Genomic DNA, 21,145 nt, shown 5'->3' on the forward strand with positions numbered 1-21,145 from the left:
ATTTCTGATATGAGTCCTTTTTGGTGGGTGATGTAAGGTATATGTCGAATTTTACCTTTTTCTAAATGGCTGTCCAGTTGAACCAACACCAACTTTGAGAAAATCCATCTTGGCCCCAGTGCTCTGAGAAGGCCTCCTCTCATACACTCTGTCCAGACGCACCTGGCCGGGCTCTGCACTCCCTCCTGTTCCTCCTGCACCAGCAGGACACTGTCGTGATCACGGAGGCTGCAGGGGCCCTCACGGCCCCCTTTCCAGGGCTGCCTGTGCTGTCCTATCACGTTGACTTCCCCTGTAAACTCGAGTATCGACTGGTCTAGTTCCAGAAAACAGCCTGTTGGTATTTTTATTGGGATCATCTTAGATTTAAAATTAATTTAGGCAAAATGGACACCTTATGAGGTTGACTCTTCCTAAGAACAAGGACTTTTTTTCCACTGATTTGTGTCTACTTTTGTGTCTTTCATGAGTGTCTTAAAATGTTATCTCATCTAGGTCTTGCATATATCTTAAGTTTATTCCTAAGTATTTAATCTTTATTGCCATTGTAAATTGGATTTTTCTCTTCCATTCTATCTTTTTTTTTATAAACTTATTTTATTTTTATTTATTTATTATTTTTGGCTGTGTTGGGTCTCTGTTGTGGTGCACAGGCTTCTCATTGCAGTGGCTTCTCTTGTTGTGGAGCAGGGCTCTAGGCGCATGGGCTTCAGTAGATGCGGCGCGTGAGCTCAGTAGTTGTGGTTCGTGGGCTTAGTTGCTCTGCGGCATGTGGGACCTTCCGGGACCAGGGGCTCAAACTTGTGTCTCCTGCATTGGCAGGCAGATTCTCAACCACTGCGCCACCAGGGAAGCCCCCCATTCTATCTTCTGATTATCATTTGCGGGAATGAAGGCTATTGGTTCCCAGGAAGCAGGCTGCCTGCCCGGCCCGTGTCTGTGGTGGGCAGTGCAGGTGGCACAGCTTAGGTGGACGTGAGGAAGCAAACACTCAGCTAATGGCAGCCAATCACCACCCAGCGAGTGATTTACAACTGGGCACGGTGTATGCCAACGCCTGGCGGCTCTCCCTCTCCCTGGGGTCCCATAAGCTTCTCCTTGACCGTGACGGACACAGTGACTGTGCTAATGGCTCTTTCTCCAGGCAATGTCTGCATAAATGTACAAGTAGCTTCAGTTTAGTTCAGAACGACAAAGAACTCTCCAGAATGTGAAAGTAACCAGCTGCTCTGCCATTGGCATGGGATTTTAAAAAGACCATTTTTAAAGGTAATTTGTGTAGCATTTATCACAAGAAGATCTTAGCTTTTAACGCATTCTAAGGACGGCTCGTCATGTAGATAGCGGTGTGCGTGAATTCTACACACGTGGGCTTTAGGGGAGCCCCCAGATGCCCTAAGGACAGGGAGGGAGAAGTCAAAGGAGAAGAAACTGAGGACAAACAGCAAACACGCCCTTCACACGACATTTAACCCCTCCTGCAGCACCGACGCTCCCCTCTCGGCTCTTCCAGGGCGTCTACTCACCTCGTACAGCAAACTGTGCTTGCTGTTCTTACAGCCTTTCAGTGACATAAAGCAAACAAATGAACATTTATCTGGGGAACGTTCACACCGGACCAAGTAGAGAAGTCAGACTAGTCCCCCTCTCACCACCCTCCCCGAACACACCACGTCTCACGACATCTGCCAAGTTGAGTAAGTGTCCACGGTCCTCATTCTCAAGCTTAAAACTTGGAAAACTAAGAACATTTCCGGAACTCATTGCAGAACCTACCTGTCAGATTTGGTCGTGGCATTACTGCCAAGAATGAATGGGGAAGCCGGATTAAAGATACATTTAAAAACATCCCCGATCACTTTTAACATGAATGACCTGCAAACACTGACTTGGGGCCGATGGGCTGATCGAGTCTGTCCTTCCCAGGATCCTGGGCCCAATTTCCAGCAAGAACTAGGGTCCTACCTAGTCCACAGCTCTCAGTTCTCGGGAGGCCCTCTGGTGACACCTTGTGGGCACTTCTGATACCGCAGCCGCGCACCACCTCGGCCGGGGGACCAGTCACCGGACACTGGGCCGGCAGCCTGGCCCCTCGCCCTGCTCGGAACTGAGAGGCAGGACCGCAGCCTCGGCCAGGAGGGCGCAGCTGCACGTGGGTGAAGACCCCAGCCAGTGGGAGAAAACGCTCAGCTGATCCCTGGCTCTCCCTCCCCACGAGCCAGACCCTCCAGAGACGCGATGGACTCCCTGAAAAGGCCGACCTGACGCCCACTCGTCCGGTAGGGCAGTGGTGGGCCCACCGCCGGGCACCGAGGCCCAGAGAGAGCCTGCACACCTGGAGAGCCCTGTGCCTCGGGGCACCTGTTAGAGTGCCAGCCTCGCCCCGTCCCACCTGAGGCTGCCATTTGTAGGTGAAGAAACTACACCCAAGGTTACACAACGTGCTCAAGGTCACTCATCAAGCAGCCGAGCAACGACCTCATCATCCCACGTCTTGCAAACGTTTCCACTGAAGCGTCCCAGCAGCAAGGAAGTGAGCCCTTCCCGCCCAACGGGTGACCACAAACCACACGACTTCCTGCCAAGCCTTCTCTCAAAAATGCATGCAAACTTGTGACACTCAAAGGAATTCTCTTAACTTTCTCTTCATGTTAGCACTTTCCACGAAAATTTAAAATACACTTGTGGCTTCCCCGTCCCTCGGCCACGCCCACTGACGCCCTTAAACTGCTCGAATGGGCAATTCTCAGAAAATGCTTAACTTTACTAATGTATAGACGTACCCTTTTAAAGCACGGTGACACCATGTTTTCATCACATTAAGAAAAAACTAAGCCTATGAAACAGCTGATGAGGGTGTGGGGAAACTGATGGAGAGGAAGCTGGCGTGACTTTCTGGATGGCAACTTGGCACCTTCCACCAAACTCTGAAACACATCCCCTCCAGCACAGCAAGGCCGTCCAGGAAACCCTCTCTGAGCAGCCGGGCAGACGAGCGATGACACGCCCAGGTCCTGGGAGACCACGCAGCCGTAAGGATGCCTGTGACCTTGACTGCTTTCCTGACCTTTCACCCTCTGCACCACTTAAGTGTCTGTTCACACAGGTCCTTAAGGAAAATACTAACTTCTCAGAAAGCTCTTAAATACACTTAAATACTCCAATCACAGTTAAGAAACACAAGTGGACTCCTAAGTTGATAATTCCTGATAAAATGTGCACGTCTTTTGTCCTTTAGTTTGATCAAGAATGGCGCTAAAATGAAGTATGACGTGAGCCCCGCCTACCTACTTTAAAAATTTCTAGTAGCCACAATTAAAAAACAAAACAAAACCAGGTAAAACTCAATTTAATATTTAATCCATCATATCCAAAATACTGTTTCGACCTGTAAATATTATTAACAATGAGATATTTCACTTTTTTTTTTGGCATTGACTTCAAAACCCAGTGTCTCAATTTGGACATTAACCTAACATGAGAAAGACCTGCTCTGTATTTAGATTTTATAAAATTTACAGCTGAAAAACCAGATTCACATATTCATGTTCTTGACATACTCAACACTGTTTCCTAATAACTGAATGAAGGTAACAGCTCTGCGGCTACGCTGGACGCTGGCTTCACGTGCTCCCTAGCGGCCAGTGACCGCTGCACTGGACCTGGACCACACAAAGTGCTCCGTCCACGTAGTCCCCAGACCCACAGCGTCAGGAACTCCGCTGGGGTGGGGTGGGGTGGGGGGCGGTGGCACTGCTCTAACAGGCCCCCGCGCGATTCTGGCGCAGCTGGAGAACCACTGGTCCAGATCTAATGCCACTGACAGGACAGGGCGTAGAAAGAGCTGGATAACCCACCTGTGGAATGGGAACTGAATACACCCCCCAACCATTTTATATATATATATATATTTAACATGGTTATTGGAGTATGATTGCTTTACAATGCTGTGTTAGTTGCTGCCACACAACAAAGTGAATCAGCTATACGTATACATACATCCCCATACCCCCTCCCTCTTGCATCTCCCTCCCACCCTCCCTATCCCACCCTCCCTATCCCACCCCTCTAGCTGGTCACAACCATTATGTTTTGAGGCTATGAAACCAAAAAATAAAGAGTAACTGCTTGGATTTTTGTTAATCCGCAAGCAGCGGGCTGTCTGGAACGCACGGCTGGATGCCCCGGGGTTACAACTGGGATGGTATTTCTCTTCATCCGGTTCCCTGAGGTCCCAGGAGAGGACGGCTCTCCTGACAGACCCCAAAGCCCTCGGTGTCACCCCAATGCCTGCAGTCAGAGGGTCACAGGCTGTTCTCTCAGTGGAACAGGAGTGGTGGGCTGGGGGCCACCTCCGGACAAGGACCCCTAACAGGGAAGGTGTAGTCCCGCCCCCGTGCCTGGGCTCAGATGGCTGATCACCACACAAGCCACGTGAGGAAGACACAGTGAGATCCACTGTCGGTGGTTTAAGGGACAGAGGTTAAGGGACAGAAGCCCCTGACTGGCTCAGCTCAGGGCAGAGCTGCTTGCGGTGGGAAGTGTGCAAGTGCTAGAGCATAAAAGTGTCCACAAAGTGCAAATCACGTTCGGAAAGAGGCCAGTTTGAACACAGTCTCATCGTCACTTTACTCTCCACCTGAAAGAGAAGAAAACAGCTTATGTTCTTAGGTTTGTCTTGATTAACCAGAAGCGGGTGATCGTATAAAAGACATTCGCCAAACACAGTGCTTCAGAAAGCAGCTATAAAGTGTCACTCTCGTCACCCTGTGCTGGAGGGACCTGCGTGCGCACCCGGGGCAGACGAAGCCCAAGGTCGGGCGCACGCCCCCCTCCACCCCGTCTGGCCGTGACGGAGCGCGGAGCTCCAGGTGGCCAGTCGTGAGCCGCACCACGACCACTCGGCACTCACCGGCGGGACAGAGAACCGCCCCGCCTGACACAACGGCAGCAACACCGCGTGCCCCCCGCACCAGTACCTGAAGCGCCGAGCCAGCCAGCCGCCCGGCCCCTCGCGTGAAGCCCCCGACGGCCCGGCATCCGAGGCCCTTGCCGCCAAGCACCTGCACAGAAGGGTCAGGTCAGTGCTCAGCCAACCCCTCCCGGTGCCGAGAGCCATGCATGCAGGGACGAGGTCGCCCCCCAGCCCGGCTCGGGCACAGACACCATGAGAAACAGCCGAGTGGAAGTGACAGGTGACTCGGGCTTCCATTTCTACCCACGGAAGGTGGGGGCAGACGCGTCCACCGACTCGAGGAAGGTTCTCCCTGTTAATAACCGGTGAAGGGGCTGAACTGCCCCCATCAGAAGGTGGGGTGGAGTCGACACCCAGGACCTATTTGGAGGGAGGGTGAGCTCGCCATGCGCCGACCCCACAGACCAGTGTCCTTATGCAAAGGGGACACTTGGACAGCACCGTGCACAGGGAGAACGCCGCAGGAAGGTGAAAGGTCAGGGTGACGCGTCCACAAGCCAGAGGACCCCGCGCCTACGGGAAGCACCCTCGGCGAGGGGGAGGCCGGGGGAGACCCTCCCCGTGGCCCCGCGCGGTGAGCGGGCACTACTGGCTCCAGAACTGCAGTCCCAGCAAACAACGACTAGAATCGGCTTCAATTTGGAATCCACTTTTAATTAAGATCATACTCCCCCAAACCCCTACAGCAAGTGGTCAACACCGAGAGCTGAGCGTGCCACACGGGTCCAGGTCGTCGCAAGCGCAGGCAGGCCGAGCCGGGCCTCTCCTCACCCGGCCGTGCCGGCAGGGGGGCCCCCGCGGGCGCAGCCGTGGTCCCGAGGGTGTCTGTGCTGAACGCAGACGGCGCCGCGACGCTCGGCGCGAGCCACCCACAGCACCTCCTTCCGCCTGCAGCCCTCTTTCGAGCAGCGGTGCGAGACAATCTGAGAACGGACAAGTTGCTTCAGTGTTCCGGCAGCCTCGCCGAGCAATCATTCAACCAGCCCCCGCCCCCCATAAGAGCATCGGCACTTAAACTGGAAACGGTCCTTAGCTAAACAGAGTGAAGGCGCCGGGGTTTCACTGAGGTGTCTCTCTGTCAGGTAAACAAGGAAATACTAGTTTAGGAGACAGAAAGGTTTTAACAAGTGGTAAATACTAAAGCGGCATTTTAAGTTGGGGTCTCATGCGAGATGCTTGGGGGGTACTCCCAGGAAAAGAAACAAGACGGGGGGGTGGGGGACGGGGACACGGGAGGGAAGGAGGCCGGGCACGAGGCGTCACGCACAGCCCTAGAGGGAGCTGGCGCAGCCGTTAGTTACTGCGGGGTCTTCGGGGTGATATAAACTCCCAGGCACTTCCGACTCTGTGCGGGTGACAATGTCAGGGAGGAGGGGGGCCGGCAGCCTGGGGGCAGCCCTCTGGCCAAGAAGGGCGAGTGACCCGAGTGCGTGGCAACAGTGCAGGTGCCAGCGGGCCCGGGAGACGAGGAGGGGCAGTGCAAGGTGGGGAGTGAGGGTGGAGCCGGGAGGGAGGAGGACCTGGTCACCTGGGGGGCGGGGGGGGGGGGGAAGGGGCACATGGGCGGGGCCGTGGTCGGAGCGAAGGCACAGGGTTTTACCAAAGGCACGGCAAGCGTGTGCAGCAGGAACAGGCTGGAGATGGGGCCAGGAGGGGGTCGGGGGACTCCAACCAGAGGGTCTGGGATGGAAGCTCAGGGACAGACTTCACCCTCTCCTGTTCCAGGTTATTTGTCATAATTGCATTTGTTCTGTATTTAGTGTAACATATAGAAACCGTGAGGTAAGGTGGTCAGAAGCCAGTGCCCTGGAGATAAGCTCTAAAGGCCAAGACAGCAGGGGGCGGCGCACCCCGCATCCTAGGGAAACCACCCAAATAAACCCGGAGGCCCCAGAGAGCGTGTAGTGCTGGGCTGGGCCTGGGGACACGTGCGGGGCTCCGAGAGTCTCCAGTCCGAGGAGTGCACCAGCTGCCACGGGCCGTCTACGAAGGGCCATGTCCAACCCGAGTCTCCTTGGACTCTGGTTGAGGATGGAGAAGTGACCACAGGTGGCGGCTCTGACTCCGCCTGAAGTTCTATAAAAGTGACCACAAAGAGATGTTCTGAAAAAGGATGAACCCCAAAGGGCAAAAGATAAAAAGAAAACAGCCACAAGATTTTAATTTCTTTTTTTTCTTTTTTTGCCTGTGCCACGCGGCATGCGGGATCTTAGTTCCCTGACCAGGGACAGAGCCCCCTGCAGTGGAAGCGCGGAGTCTTAACCACTGGACTGCCAGGGAAGCCCGAAAACAGCCACAGGGTTTTAGGAAAAGCACACGGGCGAGCAGTCACGGACTCAGCAGACACGAAAAGGCTGAACCGTGAGCCGGCAGGGAGGGTCAAGCAGCAGCGTACTTGTGACACGGAATCCCCGAAGGCTCAGAAATCGACAGCAGCAGAGGCAGCGCGGGTGACGCGGGACCGGGCGAAGGCCACGTGGCTGGGAGGCGCACGCGCGCGGTCAGCTGCGGACCTGGCGCGTGGGGACGACTGACCATGACGTGGGAAAGACCACCTGCACGTGGGCCACACAGAGAAAAGGGAACTTGGGGAAAAAGGAGGCCGGTCCGGGAGGTCCAGCCCCAAGGAGTGGGAGCCCAGAGGAGACGGCGACTCCCGGTCTGGAAGGGTCGCCAGGCGGAAGCTGCCACACGCGGGGACAAGGAGGACAGCCGGGCCCTCGCGGGAACTCCCTGAACAGCAGCGGAAGCGGGAAAAGCACCGACGCCAGCGAACGCCCAGGAGAGCCGCAGCCGGGGTGCTGGAGCCTGGCGGGCAGCGCGCCGTGGGACGGGCATCTCCCACCACCCCAGGGCGAACGAGACAAACGCGAGCTGGAGCTCAGGCCCGTGGGGGAGGCAGACGCCCCAGTGGAGCGGGCGGCCGCTCCTGACTCCAAACGCACAGACGCGGGACTTCAGAACGAGCACCGACACCGCCAAAGCAGGAACGCCCATGTCTGACTTTACATCCTTGACATTTCCCAGGCGGAGCTTAGGAAAAACCACACACTAACAGAATGATTCTAGAAAACCACATTCACTTTCCATCTTGGGAGGAATTCCTGTAATGAAAGCAAATCCTAACACAGACCCTAATATTTAGGAAATATGTTTATGTAACTGTAAAAACCCATGCTGTTCACAACCCAGGAAAACACCGATCAATTGTTAGGGTTTTATTTTGTAACAAAACTATGAAAACTAATTAGCCTGGTTGGGTAATTGACCTTCTTTTCCCTGGGGAGAAAGCAGCCCCCGGAGGCTCACGCAGACTCCGCCCTCACCTCCTCTTTCTTCCTCCCAGGGTGACGTTTACAGCCTCCATCCATGTGCGCACCGACCACCGCATCTGGGATCTCGCCCTTTTTTACTGGGACAGGGCTGTTACAAAGTGGGCACACTGGGACCTGAACATCCTAAAAATAACAAATATGATATTTCAGATTCAGACAATCAAAACTCACGCACACACACAAAGGCACGGCGGTACAGCACACTTAAAAGCAAGCAGAGTACAGACACTGACGTCCGAGCCCCACAAGAGCAGAGCGTGGTTAGCACGGGGGGTCGGCAGCAAGGCACCCCCAGGGCTGGAAGACAGTTGCTGTAAGTGGAACCCAGGAGAGCTGAAGAAACAGACTATTAACCACCCGCAGAAACGACCCTGAGACAGAGGGCGAGTGCAGCCCAGGAAGGAAGCTGGTGAACCAATCCAGAAGGACAGGCTCAGGGCAGCAGGGCCATCTGTCCAGCACCGGGTAGTGAGCAGTGAAGCTGCCCAGTCACCTCGAGGGTGGGGCTGCCAGGAAAACCCTCCAGCCGTGCAGAGCCTCAGCTCCTTCGCCTGCCAGGGGCCTTCCTGACGCTCCCTGCAGCTTCCGCCATGCCCACGCAGGGAGACTAGCTCAAGGGCGCACGCGGCCAGGCTGAGCTCTCAGGCTCAGAACCACCATCCAAGCCCAGCACTGGGGGGGGTCCGGAGGGAACGCCCAGCACGGTTAAAATCCCTCTGGGCCAGGGCAGGAGCTGAGCTAATTTAGCTCAAGAACACTGAGGTGACATGTGGGCGAGGAACAGGTAATCACAGAATCGCGATGCCAGCTGTCTGGGGACTGAGCTGGAAAGCCACCCAGGGGTGCTCCTGCAGCTGGCAAGTTGGCCAAGTTAAGAAATAAAGCATCATTCAGTCACCTCTAGGCAGACTCTCCCCATCCAGGGACACAGGAAGGTCAAGGCAACAGACCAGGTAGTTTGGCCTGGTCACCGGTGCCGGGTGAACATGAGTCACCCTCCCCCGCCCCCATGAATCAGCAAAGGGCCAGACCCCAGCCGACACCGGTCAAAGGGTGTAGCACTGTCACCCGCATTTCTAACTGCCACCCTGGGGAAGCAGCAGAGTGCTGACTGAAGAGCTCACGAAAATGCTCCCTGAAGCACCCAAAACAAAGTGAGTTCAGGCTGGGACCACCTGAAAAGTCAATAACCAAGGTCTTAAACCTCTGGACTTAGGCAAGTCTGTTTCCTTACAGCCATCTTCCGGCTTCCACCACGAACTGTCTGAATCACCTAGGGAGGACGCCAAGGCTGCAAAGGTACCCAGGTAAGCAAGCATTTACACTTCTTCCCAGATCCGAGCCCCCATCAAGCGCTGCCCTGCGTTTCTTGTGCCCCATGAAGACAGAGCTGTTTTCCCCTGTGTGTCGAATAAAAGGAACTAAGTGTTTTAACATGTAAAGTAAGCTCTGAAGGTTTAGATACAACAATTTGATTCCAGGAAAATAATCTGCTGCTTTAGAGCTGTGCCGTCCAGAGCTTCCTGCAATGATGGAAAAGCTCCCCATCTGCTCTGTCCACACACGGCTCCTGAAAACCTGAAACGTGGCTGGCGTCACTGAGAAACAGGACTTTTAAGATTTATTTAATTTTAATTAAGTTTTATCTACACGTGGCTAGTGTCCACTATCTCGGGCAGTGCAGCTTTGGAGAGTGAGGATGAGAATCTTTAGAATGAAGCATGACCAATTACCTTCTTGAATGCAAAGGGACATTTATGTGCAGAGTAGGTAAAATGATCTTTACAGAAATCTTGTTTACATGCATCACATTCTAACGGAAGAAAATCTAAAAAACAAAAAGAACAAAAAACACACAAAAAACAGTAAAGTGTTTTAAAGTCTAGAACAGAAGAATCATAGATCATATTAAACGGGTATTTACCTTTGCTGAGTTCATATTATGCCTATCAAATACATCCTCGAGGTACCACATGAGAAAAAACTTGGGGGCCATGACTTCGACAACGCCAGCAACACCGAAGAACCGGCATAGCTATCCTTTCCCAAGAGATCCCACCTCATGTGGTACCACGTATCTAAGCAGAGCATTTAAATCCACTCGGTGCTGGCAGCCAGCCTTGTACCTAGCTGTACAGAACCAAAACCTCAGGCCAGCATCTCATTACTGAAAAGCCAGAAAGGCCAAGGCCCAGAGAACAACAGCTAATGAAGACAATGGCCAGTTCTTCTCCCAAACAGATGACAAGACACCCATTTTCTGTTAATGTTCTCTTAGAAGTGCTTACCTAGCTGCTTGCAAGTTTTTTCTGAACAATGCTTCCCCAAATCAGGGAACTCCATTATGAGAAAATGTCCAAAACACAGATGACAGAGTGAAATGTCACCTGCAAGAATTAGAAACAATTAGGAGGAAAGCAAGGATGGTCTGAATTTCAGTCACCAGGGTTTATATCACACAGCTGATACAAGTAAACAAACACTGCAGGGAGCATTAAACGCCCAAGTCATCTGGGCTCCCACAGGGGCCTAAGTGTCACAAATTCTTGTCTTTCAGCAAAGAGAAAATGGGAGTTTTAGTAAGTACAAGCTCCTTCAGAATCAACCCCCTTAGGAGACAGATTGTTTTTCAGTTCTTTTAATTCCTAGTTTATCAAGCTCAACCTGAATTTAAGTTTTCATTAATCCATATTTTGACTCATATTGACAGGGACGTCCCATATTCAATTACACAGCTACTAGGGAAAGTTAACGCCTCGGTGAACTTTAAATCGCAATTTCATCTACTGAATATGCTTGACAAACAAAACTCTGTTACCAGGTGCTAAATCACGTTACTTAACTACACTCTCCCGGGGACATTCGACTCAGTCCCCTGTTGCTCTGTTTAACTCCCTTATGCATTGAGTTTTACTCAGAATTTATTCCTTACTGACAATCAACCGGGAGTTGACCAGGGGAAGGGGAAGTCGTTAACTCACCAGCGGAAAACAGGTGGACAAACAGTGATGTCACTGCACTTGAGAGAAAACTGAAGTCCACGGCACGCCTCACAGGGTCCCTCCCCTCCGTGATCCGGCACCCACCAAACCTCTCAAAACTCTTGTCCCTCCCAGAGTTCACGTCCCCAGAGCCTCTTCCGGACCTGCCCATCAGCTCTCCCGCTCCCGGGAGCGTCCCGGGTGCCTGGGATACTCTGGCCACAGCTGACATCCGCTCACGCCCTCAGGGCCCGGTTTAAAGCGTCACCCAGGGCCTTTCCTAACACCCTCACCTGGCCCCACCCAAATCGCGTTTCCTCTGCTCTGTAATTCCTTTCCCAGGACCCACTCGCTCGGCTTCCCACGGCAGCTTCGTTCCCTACTCTCGGCTCCGCGAAGCGCAGGGCCCAGGTCGGGTCTGCCCATCCTGGATCAGCAACGCCCAGCGGACGTTCGGAAATCAATCGATCGAGGACCGACGAGACGCCGAACTCAATCCCGACGTGGTCGCGCTCTCGGCGCCGCAGCCGCGGTGTGAGAGCCCCGTTCTGCTAGGACACTAACGCCCTGCCCGTCCGAGGTTCGCGGCCCCGTCCGACCCCCGCCCGGCACCCCCAGGCCGGCGCCGTACCTGGCCCTCGTCGGAGGCCTGGGCAGCCGCAGAGGGGAGCGGAAGGTGGCAGAGACCAAGAGCTGTCTCCCTGTCCGCGGTCAGCCGCTGGGGACAAGGCCAAAGGGACGAAGAAAACAGGATCCGAGCGACGGCCGAGGCCGGTCCGAGTCCGCGGAAGAGCCCAGCATCGCACCGCCCCGACCTCCCGGCCATTTATTCGCAGCCGCCGGGTCAGAGGCCAACCGCTGTCCGGGCGTCCCCGGCGCGCCCCCGACGACGTCACCGCCAAGCCGACCAATCGCGCCCTCCGCGGCCAGGCATTCCCGGCGCGCCCCTGGACGTCACCGCTAGGCCGACCAATCGCGCCTGCCGCGGTCCCGTCGGCCCGCCCACTGCTCGCCTCTTCTTGAACAGTCCGGCGGCTTCTCGGGCTGAGGAGTCACGGTGAGGCGGCTCTGCGCAGGCGCACCGGGCCGGCACCCGGAGCGGGGCGCTGAGTCAGGGCGGGCAGGGCGGGGTGCGGAGGGAGGGTACCCCGCGCTGGGCGCCACGGAGGTGGGGGCGCGGGCGGCCGGTACCCGGCGCGAGGCTCCGCCGGAAGTGCGTCCAGTCGGCTCACGCACACAGGCACTGATTTTGCAGTTACAGATGAACTTTAGCTTGTGGGCAAGTTCACAGATGTGGAAACCACAGCCATGAAGGATCGACCGTGTGTGTGTACGTGTATGTGCGCATTTTCCTTACCCTTGTTCTGGACCACGTGAGAGCGTGGTGTGGACATGATGCCCCATCACCTCCCCCCCCCCCCGCCCCCAGTACTCCCGCGTGTGTTTCCTACGTGGCCACTCCAGCCACCCAGCCCGGAAATCAGTGGTGACACTATGTTAAGGTCCGACCCGCAGACCCCATTTAGGTTTCTGCCAACCGTGTCGTCGATGTCTCTTTCCTCGGTGCTCCAGGAGCCCATCACCAATTACCCGTTCATTGTCTTCCTGTCCCCGACAGCTTTTATTAAAGATCACAGACTTTCATTCATATAACGTGACTCTCAGGCAGGGTACGTCCACGTTTCCTCAGGAGCAGACTCAGGTCATACTTTCTTGGTGGTTACATCACAGAAATGGTACTGCGCTCATCGGCGGCACAGGATTGCAACCCCTCCTAGAGTGGGTGATGTTAATCTTGACGACATCGTCATCCCGATGTTTGATAAGTTTCTCCACTTTTTCATTTGTGAATTAACTAGTATCTTGTAGGGAGAGATTCCGAGATTCCACCATTGTGTTATTCTTCATGAACCTCTGACCACCTTGACTCCATCTGTCGCTTCTGCCTGGATCACTATGATCATTGCCAAACAGTGTTTTTAAAAATTTCCATCATTTCCTCTACATTTATTAGTTGGCATTCCACTATAAGGGAATGATTTGCCTTCCCCATTTATTTTTTAACCCTGACTTTAACCCGAAGAACCAGAATTCACACCCAGCATCAGGGAAAGTCAGGAGAAGATGTGAGAGTGGATACCCTGAGGGTGTAACAGGCGAGCACTTGGCCCACCTCTGCTGTTCCTGGTCCTGATCCAGCCAAGACCACACCAAACTGTTGTGAGAACAAAACACCATCAAGTCAGAATTTTTAAATGCAGTGTTTTTGTCATTAACTGAACATCTGCCTTCATACAAAGAGAGATGCCAAAAGCATCTCAGTAAGTTAGGTGACCACCATCCACCTAAGTAATTTACCACATCACGATAAAGGGGAGGAAGGACCTTGTACTACTGTGACCCGGGGGACGGGAGGGGAGGCAGACCTCGGAGCCTTGGTTAGCAAACCTCAAGAAGTTCTACTTGAGAGAAGAGGCCAGAGCGCGTGTCCAGACACATGATTATCAAGAGACCACAATGCCCTTCACCAACGGCTCACTGTTGTGACCCCTGTTTTACCTGCGAGGAGACTGAGGCACAGAGGTGACAAGGGACACGCCCAAGAGGAGCCAGGATTCAAACCCCACCCCAAGTCCACATTCCTAACTCCCCTCTGCTACCTCCACCGGCCAGGGGTGGGGACGGAGACGCAGCCAGGTGCCAGGTCATAGGACCCAGAGCGTCATGAAGAAGATTCAGGGCTTTATTTTGAGTGCAAAGAGGTATTGCTGAAAAGTTTTAAGCATGACCTTGAGGGGTGGGCAGGAGACAATATGTATAAAGTACACATACTTTACACAGCTGAACGAAAAATAATTGCAACTTTCTCAGTTTTCTAAAGTTGAGCTCCACTTTCCTTTGGAGCCCCAGACGCCTGCCGCCGGCAGACATGGGCCCTGTCCCGTCACCGGTCTGTTCAGATCCGGTTGCTTTGGTGACCTCGGTCACTGTCCAGCTCAAACCGCAGTCATTTCAAGCCTTCTTCCTACAATCCCTCATTCCCGTCTCCCTCCGTGGCGCCTGGGCTCGGAGATGCGCATGTAACCCCGTGGCAGTGAAGGGTGGAGGCTCTGGCCTCTGCGGGTGATGACCTGTCCACAGCCTTTGGTCAGGTGCCAGCACCTGCTGCCCGTGTCAGGACTTCCGTCGTGACCTCTCATCCCAAGCTTATCACGTGCACTGTCCTGACCCCCGGTTTCAGGTTCAGTGGCCCTCTCCGCCCTCCACACCAGGGCACGCGGGGCTGGGGAGCTCCTCTAGCTTGTGTGCGGGGACTGCGGCTCTGGGGCACCAGATGGGGTCCTCTCCCTGCCTGGCTGCACCCCAGGCACCATCCACCGCACTCTCCCTGTGCCAGAGGTACGGGGGGGGCCCACGCCTTCAGAGCACCCCCTCCAAGCCCAGGTTGTTTATCATTGCAAGTCCCACACCTGAGGGCTGCAGGATGAGCCGGGGTCCCTTCTCAGGGACCCAGGCAGCATGACAAGCTTGGCGTCTTCCCTTTCAAAGCCCATCAGATCTCTCCCCAGGCCTGGAAGTAATGTTCTCCTTATGCTGCGGGGCATTTCTCTCACATCATCGCCTTGGGTTTCTTGCTCTAAGGGCGAATCTCACAAACTTTGGTTCATGGTTCCCTTTCCTCTCCCTTGAAAGCCTTGCTTCTAAGACTAAGGCTTGCTATGAGCTCTTAAAAGTTTAGGTTTAAAACTCAAATCTGAGCAACGATTTCTTTGGTCTAGACGGACCCTTCCGTGGAGCCATGAGTGTCACTGCAGGGCCTAGCCTTTTTTGTGTTTTAAAAAATATTTATTTATTTATTTGGTTGCACTGGGTCTTTAGTTGCGGCTCGTGGGCTCCTTAGTTGTGGCGTGCGAATTCTTAGTTGCAGCATGCATGTGGGATCTAGTTCCCTGACCAGGGATTGAACCCAAGCCCCCCGCATTGGGAGCGTGTAGTCTGAACCACTGCGCCACCAGGGAAGTCCCAGGGCCTAGTCTTGATGGAGAAGAGAAAACACATTGACGTTATACCGGCTGCACACATTGTACTCTAAAACGTGTTCATCCGCAGTTTGTGGCAGACAGGCAGATGGGGGAGAGGCCGGAGCAGAGGCTGGGCGAGCAGGTAAGAGGCTGCGGCTGCAGTCCAGGTGACAGAGATGACAATCACCATGGAAACCATGGAAACACAGAAGCCTTACCCACCTTCACCGCTCACCTTGTAGGCAGGGCATCAGCATGTGGTCCAGGGAGAGGGGCTTCTGGGAGAAGATTTCTTTCCTAGTAAAAGAGAGACATCCATTAGGACATAGCCCTCTTCTAGAAGGATTTTTTGTGACGCTTGAAAATAGTGGCCTTCTCGTTAACACGAAGGGCAAAGCTTAAGGATCAAGTCAAACAGAGACGGCAGCGCAGAAAGGTGGAGAGAACCTGGGTCGTTGATTACATTGTTGAGCTGACCATCAATTTCCCTGCCTCTGGACTTCCTGTAACCTGAGACAATTTTTTTTGTAGCCAAAGCATTCTTACTAACACTTGGAAAAAAATGTTTCAATTTAGGATGTATCGGTATCTGCTATGGGACAAAAGGGGGATGTTGGCAAATAAGCACATGGATACATGAGTGGAAGTCAGAGAAGAGGTCTGGCCTGGAGAAACAACGTTGGAAATCGACAGCATAATGGTGGCAATTATTTATTTATTTATTTATTTATTTTTGGCTGTGCTGGGTCTTCGGTTCGTGCGAGGGCTTTCTCTAGTTGCGGCAAGTGGGGGCCACTCTTCATCGCGGTGCGGGGACCGCTCTTCATCGCGGTGCGCGGGCCTTTCACTATCGCGGCCCCTCCCGTCGCAGGGCACAGGCTCCAGACGCGCAGGCTCAGCAATTGTGGCTCACGGGCCCAGCCGCTCCGTGGCATGTGGGATCTTCCCAGACCAGGGCTCGAACCCGTGTCTCCTGCATTAGCAGGCAGATTCTCAACCACTGCGCCACCAGGGAAGCCCAATGGTGGCAATTAAATGCATAAGTGCCGAGATTGCCTCGGGAAAGGACACCCGTGGAGGAGAGGGTCCACCTTAGCAAAATCCAGCGTTTCAAGATCAGAGAAAGATGCGCAGGCCTAGCTGACCGGGAATGAGAGGAAGGCCTCGTGGAAGCCAAGGGAGGAGAGAGAACCTGGGAGGGAGCATGGGCCACCTGCCTCCTGCTGCCGGGGGGCCAGAGGGAAGCCTGCGTGTCTGTGTTTTGTGACACGTCGGTCACACGTTGGTCACTGTTGCCTTTAGAGCAGCCCCAGAGGTACGGGCACACGGCAGGCTGAAGTGGGGTGAAGAGCAGAGGGGACAGAATGGTGTCTGTGGTAAGGAAGTGGGGTACAGGCAGGAGAAGCCATTATGCCTGAAGAAAGGATGAAACCTGTTCCCTGCCCGCCTGCGTGTCCAGCTGCTTAAACAGGCGACTCTCCGCTGCCCACTTCCCCCAGGACTCTCTCTCCTCGGCCTGGACACACAGTCAATATTACCCTTACGTTTATAATTCATATCCTCAACAAATATTTATTGGGTGCCCGCTGTGTGCACAGCACCCTGTTTGGCCTCAGGAAAATATAAGAAAGATTCAACTGGGTCCCTGTCTCTTCCCATGAGCTTACAGTCTCAATTTTGGAGGAAAAAAGGACCCCCATCCTGAAACAATGGGGCATTAAGTCTGAACACTGTGTTTGTGAGCTTGCAGGCCAGAGGCGGTGATCACTGGGACTCAGAGAGTAACACTGTCCCAGGGCGAGCCTGAAAGAGTGAAGCCAAGTGTCTAGGAAGGGCTCACGGGTGGGGGGCTCCTGCCGGCCCTCGAAGGTGGGGTGGTGGGCTGGGGAGGGGAGGGCTGCCCAAGCCAGAGCTGTGTCAGCAGGACTCCTGACTGCGGGTGACGGGAACCCCCTCAAAACAGGCTTTCCCCAAGGTGGAGTGTATAGGCTCCTGGCCTCGAGATGTGCTCGGATCCAGGAACTCAGATGGGGCCCTGGACGCCCTCACCTCTGAAAGCCCCTCCACTCTGTGTGGTGGGGATGGAGCTGCCAGCAGAGTGAGCGACCGTCTCCCAGCATCCGTGCCAGAGTCCTAGGGTGGACACTGACGTGCATCATGGGTCACGTGTGAGGTGGCAACACGTGATGCTGAGACGCTTTTCAGAGTGAAAACGGGGCGCTGTTGGTGACTCTGTTGGGACAACAGGCACACGCAGGGACTCTGCCAGGAAAACTAGAAGATGAAGTCTCCTGCATCGCATGTGTGGCCACTGCCGCCCCTGGTAGACGCCCCACCAGAATCACACACAGTGGGGAGGGACCTTCCTCCGCGTAATGGTGCCGATAACAGATGGAGGATGGGCCAGGAGGCTGGGATCGTGAAGTGAACGGGTCCACCGTTCGCAGCGAGGTGGCGATTCAGGGAGAGGGTGAGAAGACTGGAGAGGGAGGCTCAGTGCTTGACGTCGAGCTAAGCGGACACAGACAGAGACACCTGAGCCCCACCTGACGGGGAGGAAGGCAGGACGTGGTCCAGGAGATCGACAGGTGAGACTGATGTTCGGGAGACAAGGCCGGGGCTCAGGTGCAGGACGTATCGAGAGGCTCAGAGGGGAGCTCAGGTCTGTTAGTTCGTCCTGAGCCGTTGCGGGTACTCGTGCGGAGGAGGTGGAAGGAAAGGGGTCTATTCTCAGCAGAACTTCCTGGCTGATGGGCATGGAGGACGGAAGGAGGAGGGCGCCCCGAGTCCCAGGCTTGGGGAAGCAGAGGAGCCGGCAGGAACAGGGAGGTGACCGAGGGTAGCAATTTGGAGACGAGATAAGTCTGCTTCGGGTCACCTTGAGCTGTGGAGAAGTTGTACGAATAGAGAGAACACGGAATTAGAGTTGGAATCTGACTTGAAGCCAAGACAATGGATAAAGTCTCCAGAAAAGAGAGTGAGAAATGGCCGGAGTTGAGTGTGAGGCGAGTGGCAGGTAGGCCACGGGAGGGAGAGGAAACAGAAAGAAGCTGTGGGAGATTCGGGGGGAGGGGAGGGGACCAAGCGCCAAACGCTTGGCTGAAATCCAGGGGGCTGGAGATCCTTCCAGGCGTTTGGCCAGAAGGACATGGATGACCTTTGGGAAGGTCATTGCTTACCGTGGTGCAGCTCTCGGGACAGGCTGGGTCACACTGCGGAACAGACGCCACCGGAAACAGCAAGGTTTATGTCTCGCCCAGGCTTCGCGTCCTCAGTGCTCAGACAGGCTCTGCTCCACGCCCCCTCACCCCGGGAGGATGGAGCCCCGGGAGGGAGGATGGAGCCGTCGCTGTCGGAAGCCTCAGCGCTAGTTGCTTCGGCAGAAAGGAAGCCACGGCGCTGGGGCCTCACGCTGGCCATCAGGTCCTCCTGCAGGCAAGCCTCACAGCTCAGTGGCCCCGGCCAACCACAGGGGCCAGGCGTGCAGGCCCCCACGTGCCTGGAGCAGGAACGGAAATCGCTGTTGAGGGGAAATGACCCGCCAGAAAGTAGCGGAGGCAGAGGCCAGGCTGCGGGGCGGTGAGGGCGGGGGTGGGGTGGGGGGTGGCAGGGCGCCTGCTCTCTCAGCAACACTATTCTTTTTTTTTTTTTTTAATATTTATTTATTTTGGCTGCACTGGGTCTTAGTTGCGGCGCATGGGATCTTCGCTGCAGCGTGCGGGCTCTTAGTTGTGACATGCGTGTGGGATCTAGCTCCCTGACCAGGGATCGAACCCAGGCCCCCTCCATTGGGAGGGGGAGCCTTACCCACTGGACCACCAGGGAAGTCCCTTCGACACTCTTCTTGAGGTCAGACCACAAGCCTCCTGTGCCCTTTAACCCCTTGCAGGTGACGCTTACGCACCTCGCTGTGGTAACCAGGTGCTGTCAGGTGGCAAAACCAGGGAGAGATGCTCTGATGACTTAAGACTTTCCCATAGGGCCTCGGGGAAGGTCTCGGCACGGCCTCCCCGGGAAGGCAGGTGTCTCTCAAATTCTGAGTAGCCACATATACGTCTGCATGTTATGGCGTCATAACGGATATAGTGATGAGTATAGCCCGAATGAGGCCGGTTTTCCTACTGGAGCCTGTCCTGGGAGCCCTGGTCTCCTAGTGAACAATGCGTGCTTCGGGGGGGGGGCATGCTCCCCCTGCGGCCCTGGGCTGTGGCCTCGGACAGTGGAGATGCTCTGGCCTCTCCCTGACATCTTCCTAGGAAACCTGAGAGTCTCAGGGGGAGATTGCTACGTGGATAGAATTGCCAACAGAAACCAACCTCTGTACCCCCTAGACTTGGTGCAGAGCACACATATTTCATAGACACAAAGTCAGCTAGACAGAGAATTTAATTCTGGAAAGTGATTATATGATAAACTGCAGGAGATGCAATACATGATTTGCCTCACAACACATTTTTAAGAAAGCAGAAGCCCCGTGGAATAAAAATAAACTCGTTCAGGTTCCCAAGCGAGCAGGAAGCAGCTGAATGCAGCAGAGATGACCTAATGTTTTCTTTTTCTAACTCTTAATTTTGTGATGTGATGTTATCTAGCTTATGGGACCCCTTTTATCCCAGAATCTGGGTCACATGATTCTTGCCTACTCCATTATTTGATAATAAACCGGTGCAAGGGCTTCAGTTCCAATATCCTCCAAGTATTGTCAGAAAAGGCGAGCCTGCAGAGCCCTTTGTTCGGAGCCTATCGAGTCCCCAACAGGAAGGGGTGAGTGGCTGCTTAGTGGCAATTGTCCATGTAAAGTTCTGTATATGAGCGGAAATGCAGATACAATGTTAGAAGAGAGAAGAGTGATGGAGCGTGGAGAGCGGGGTCAAAACACTCACCCTTCTAAGGACCTCTTAAACCTCCTTTCAGAGTCAGTCGTCCATTGAGCAACCAAGGCTGCTCAGGGATCACATCCTTTCCATTTGGTGGTCACTCATGTGATGGGAGTGGATCAAAGTTCTCCTCTTCCCACCACGAGGAGTCTTTGGCCCAGTCCCAGCCCCTGCAGACCCTGCTGTGGGCTGTGTGCCTCCTCGACATGCTGCCCGTGGAAGGCAGGCAGGGGAGCCTGGGCCGCCGTGCATGAGTGGACAAGTGGGAACCCAGACGGGACCTGCAGTTCTGTTAGCAGTGTTACCAACGCTTACCTCCTAGTTTCCAGAAATGCTGACGCCGGGGAAGCTGTCGCGGGGTGGGATTCGGGATCCTCCGAGCTGTCTGAACGACATTCTGGGAATCTGAAATGATTTCAGTGTGCAAAGTGGAAAACGAAGCTGCCTCTGTCTGCAGATAGTAAGACTTGTTTCCTTTGCAAGCCTGCCCGTTGAAAAAGCACCCAGTCACCGTATCTTGGAGCCGAGCAGGAAGGGCAGCTGCCCTTTCTACTTGCTGGGAAGTGAGACTGTATTTCCCCTCGTAACTACTGGGGGAGACATGGAAGCACCTTGAGAACTGTATAGGTTAACCCGAAACTTCAACATTCCACAACTTTTGTAACTGCAGCTAAAAACATCTTGATCACAATTATAGCCAATTATTGTTGTACTCTGATGCTTTTGCAAAAAAAAAAAAAAAAAAGAAGAAGAACAGCGCTTCATCTTCAAAAAGATTCATAGAAAGGACTTTTTGACAAGTACAAGTTTTTGATAGCTTTCAGATCATACTGCTGAACTGGGTAATAAGTTAAAGAATTCTATTGGAAAACCTGATGGCTTCATAAAACTGTTAACAGAAGATTAAAATCAAGGATTAGTCACATAGGACTGATCAAACTGATGAATATGTTTA

General features: G+C 54.1%; 1 protein-coding gene and 1 long non-coding RNA gene across 4 annotated transcripts; both read right to left on the reverse strand.

Annotated features, from left to right (window-relative positions):
• Positions 1–4,061: 4,061 nt before the first annotated feature.
• Positions 4,062–12,182, reverse strand: ZFAND2A (zinc finger AN1-type containing 2A). Of its 3 annotated transcripts, XM_028164626.2 has the most exons (6): positions 11,923–12,181; positions 10,599–10,697; positions 10,044–10,138; positions 8,302–8,433; positions 4,980–5,063; positions 4,062–4,639 (listed from the first exon to the last, which is right to left on the reverse strand). In XM_028164626.2, exons 2-6 carry the CDS (start codon positions 10,651–10,653, stop codon positions 4,553–4,555), a joined length of 453 nt encoding a protein of 150 aa, XP_028020427.1. In that variant the 5' UTR covers positions 10,654–10,697; positions 11,923–12,181; the 3' UTR covers positions 4,062–4,552. The 3 variants fall into 3 exon arrangements, with proteins under 3 accessions (XP_028020427.1, XP_057386082.1, XP_057386081.1); XM_057530099.1 differs by lacking the exon at positions 4,980–5,063 and having other exon boundaries at positions 11,923–12,176; XM_057530098.1 differs by lacking the exons at positions 4,062–4,639; positions 4,980–5,063 and adding an exon at positions 5,090–5,898 and having other exon boundaries at positions 11,923–12,182.
• Positions 12,183–14,208: 2,026 nt separating this feature from the next.
• Positions 14,209–18,801, reverse strand: LOC103020767 (uncharacterized). Its single transcript, XR_450362.2, has 3 exons — positions 18,493–18,801; positions 17,860–18,197; positions 14,209–15,610 (listed from the first exon to the last, which is right to left on the reverse strand). It is a non-coding gene; the product is annotated as an uncharacterized LOC103020767 (long non-coding RNA).
• Between the last annotated feature and the right edge of the window lie 2,344 nt (positions 18,802–21,145).

This window comes from Balaenoptera acutorostrata, chromosome 15 (assembly GCF_949987535.1).
Source record: "Balaenoptera acutorostrata chromosome 15, mBalAcu1.1, whole genome shotgun sequence".
Lineage (NCBI taxonomy): Eukaryota > Metazoa > Chordata > Mammalia > Artiodactyla > Balaenopteridae > Balaenoptera > Balaenoptera acutorostrata.

Coding starts and splice junctions, on each gene's coding strand:
- ZFAND2A (XM_028164626.2), bottom strand. CDS start 10,653: ATGGAGTTCCCTGATTTGGGGAAGCATTGTTCAGAAAAAACTTGCAAG. Junction 5,064..8,301: donor CTGGGAGGAAGAAAGAGGAG/GTGAGGGCGGAG, acceptor CCTTCTGTGCAG/GTGCTTGGCGGCAAGGGCCT. Junction 4,640..4,979: donor TGGCTGGCTCGGCGCTTCAG/GTACTGGTGCGG, acceptor CTTCTCTTTCAG/GTGGAGAGTAAAGTGACGAT.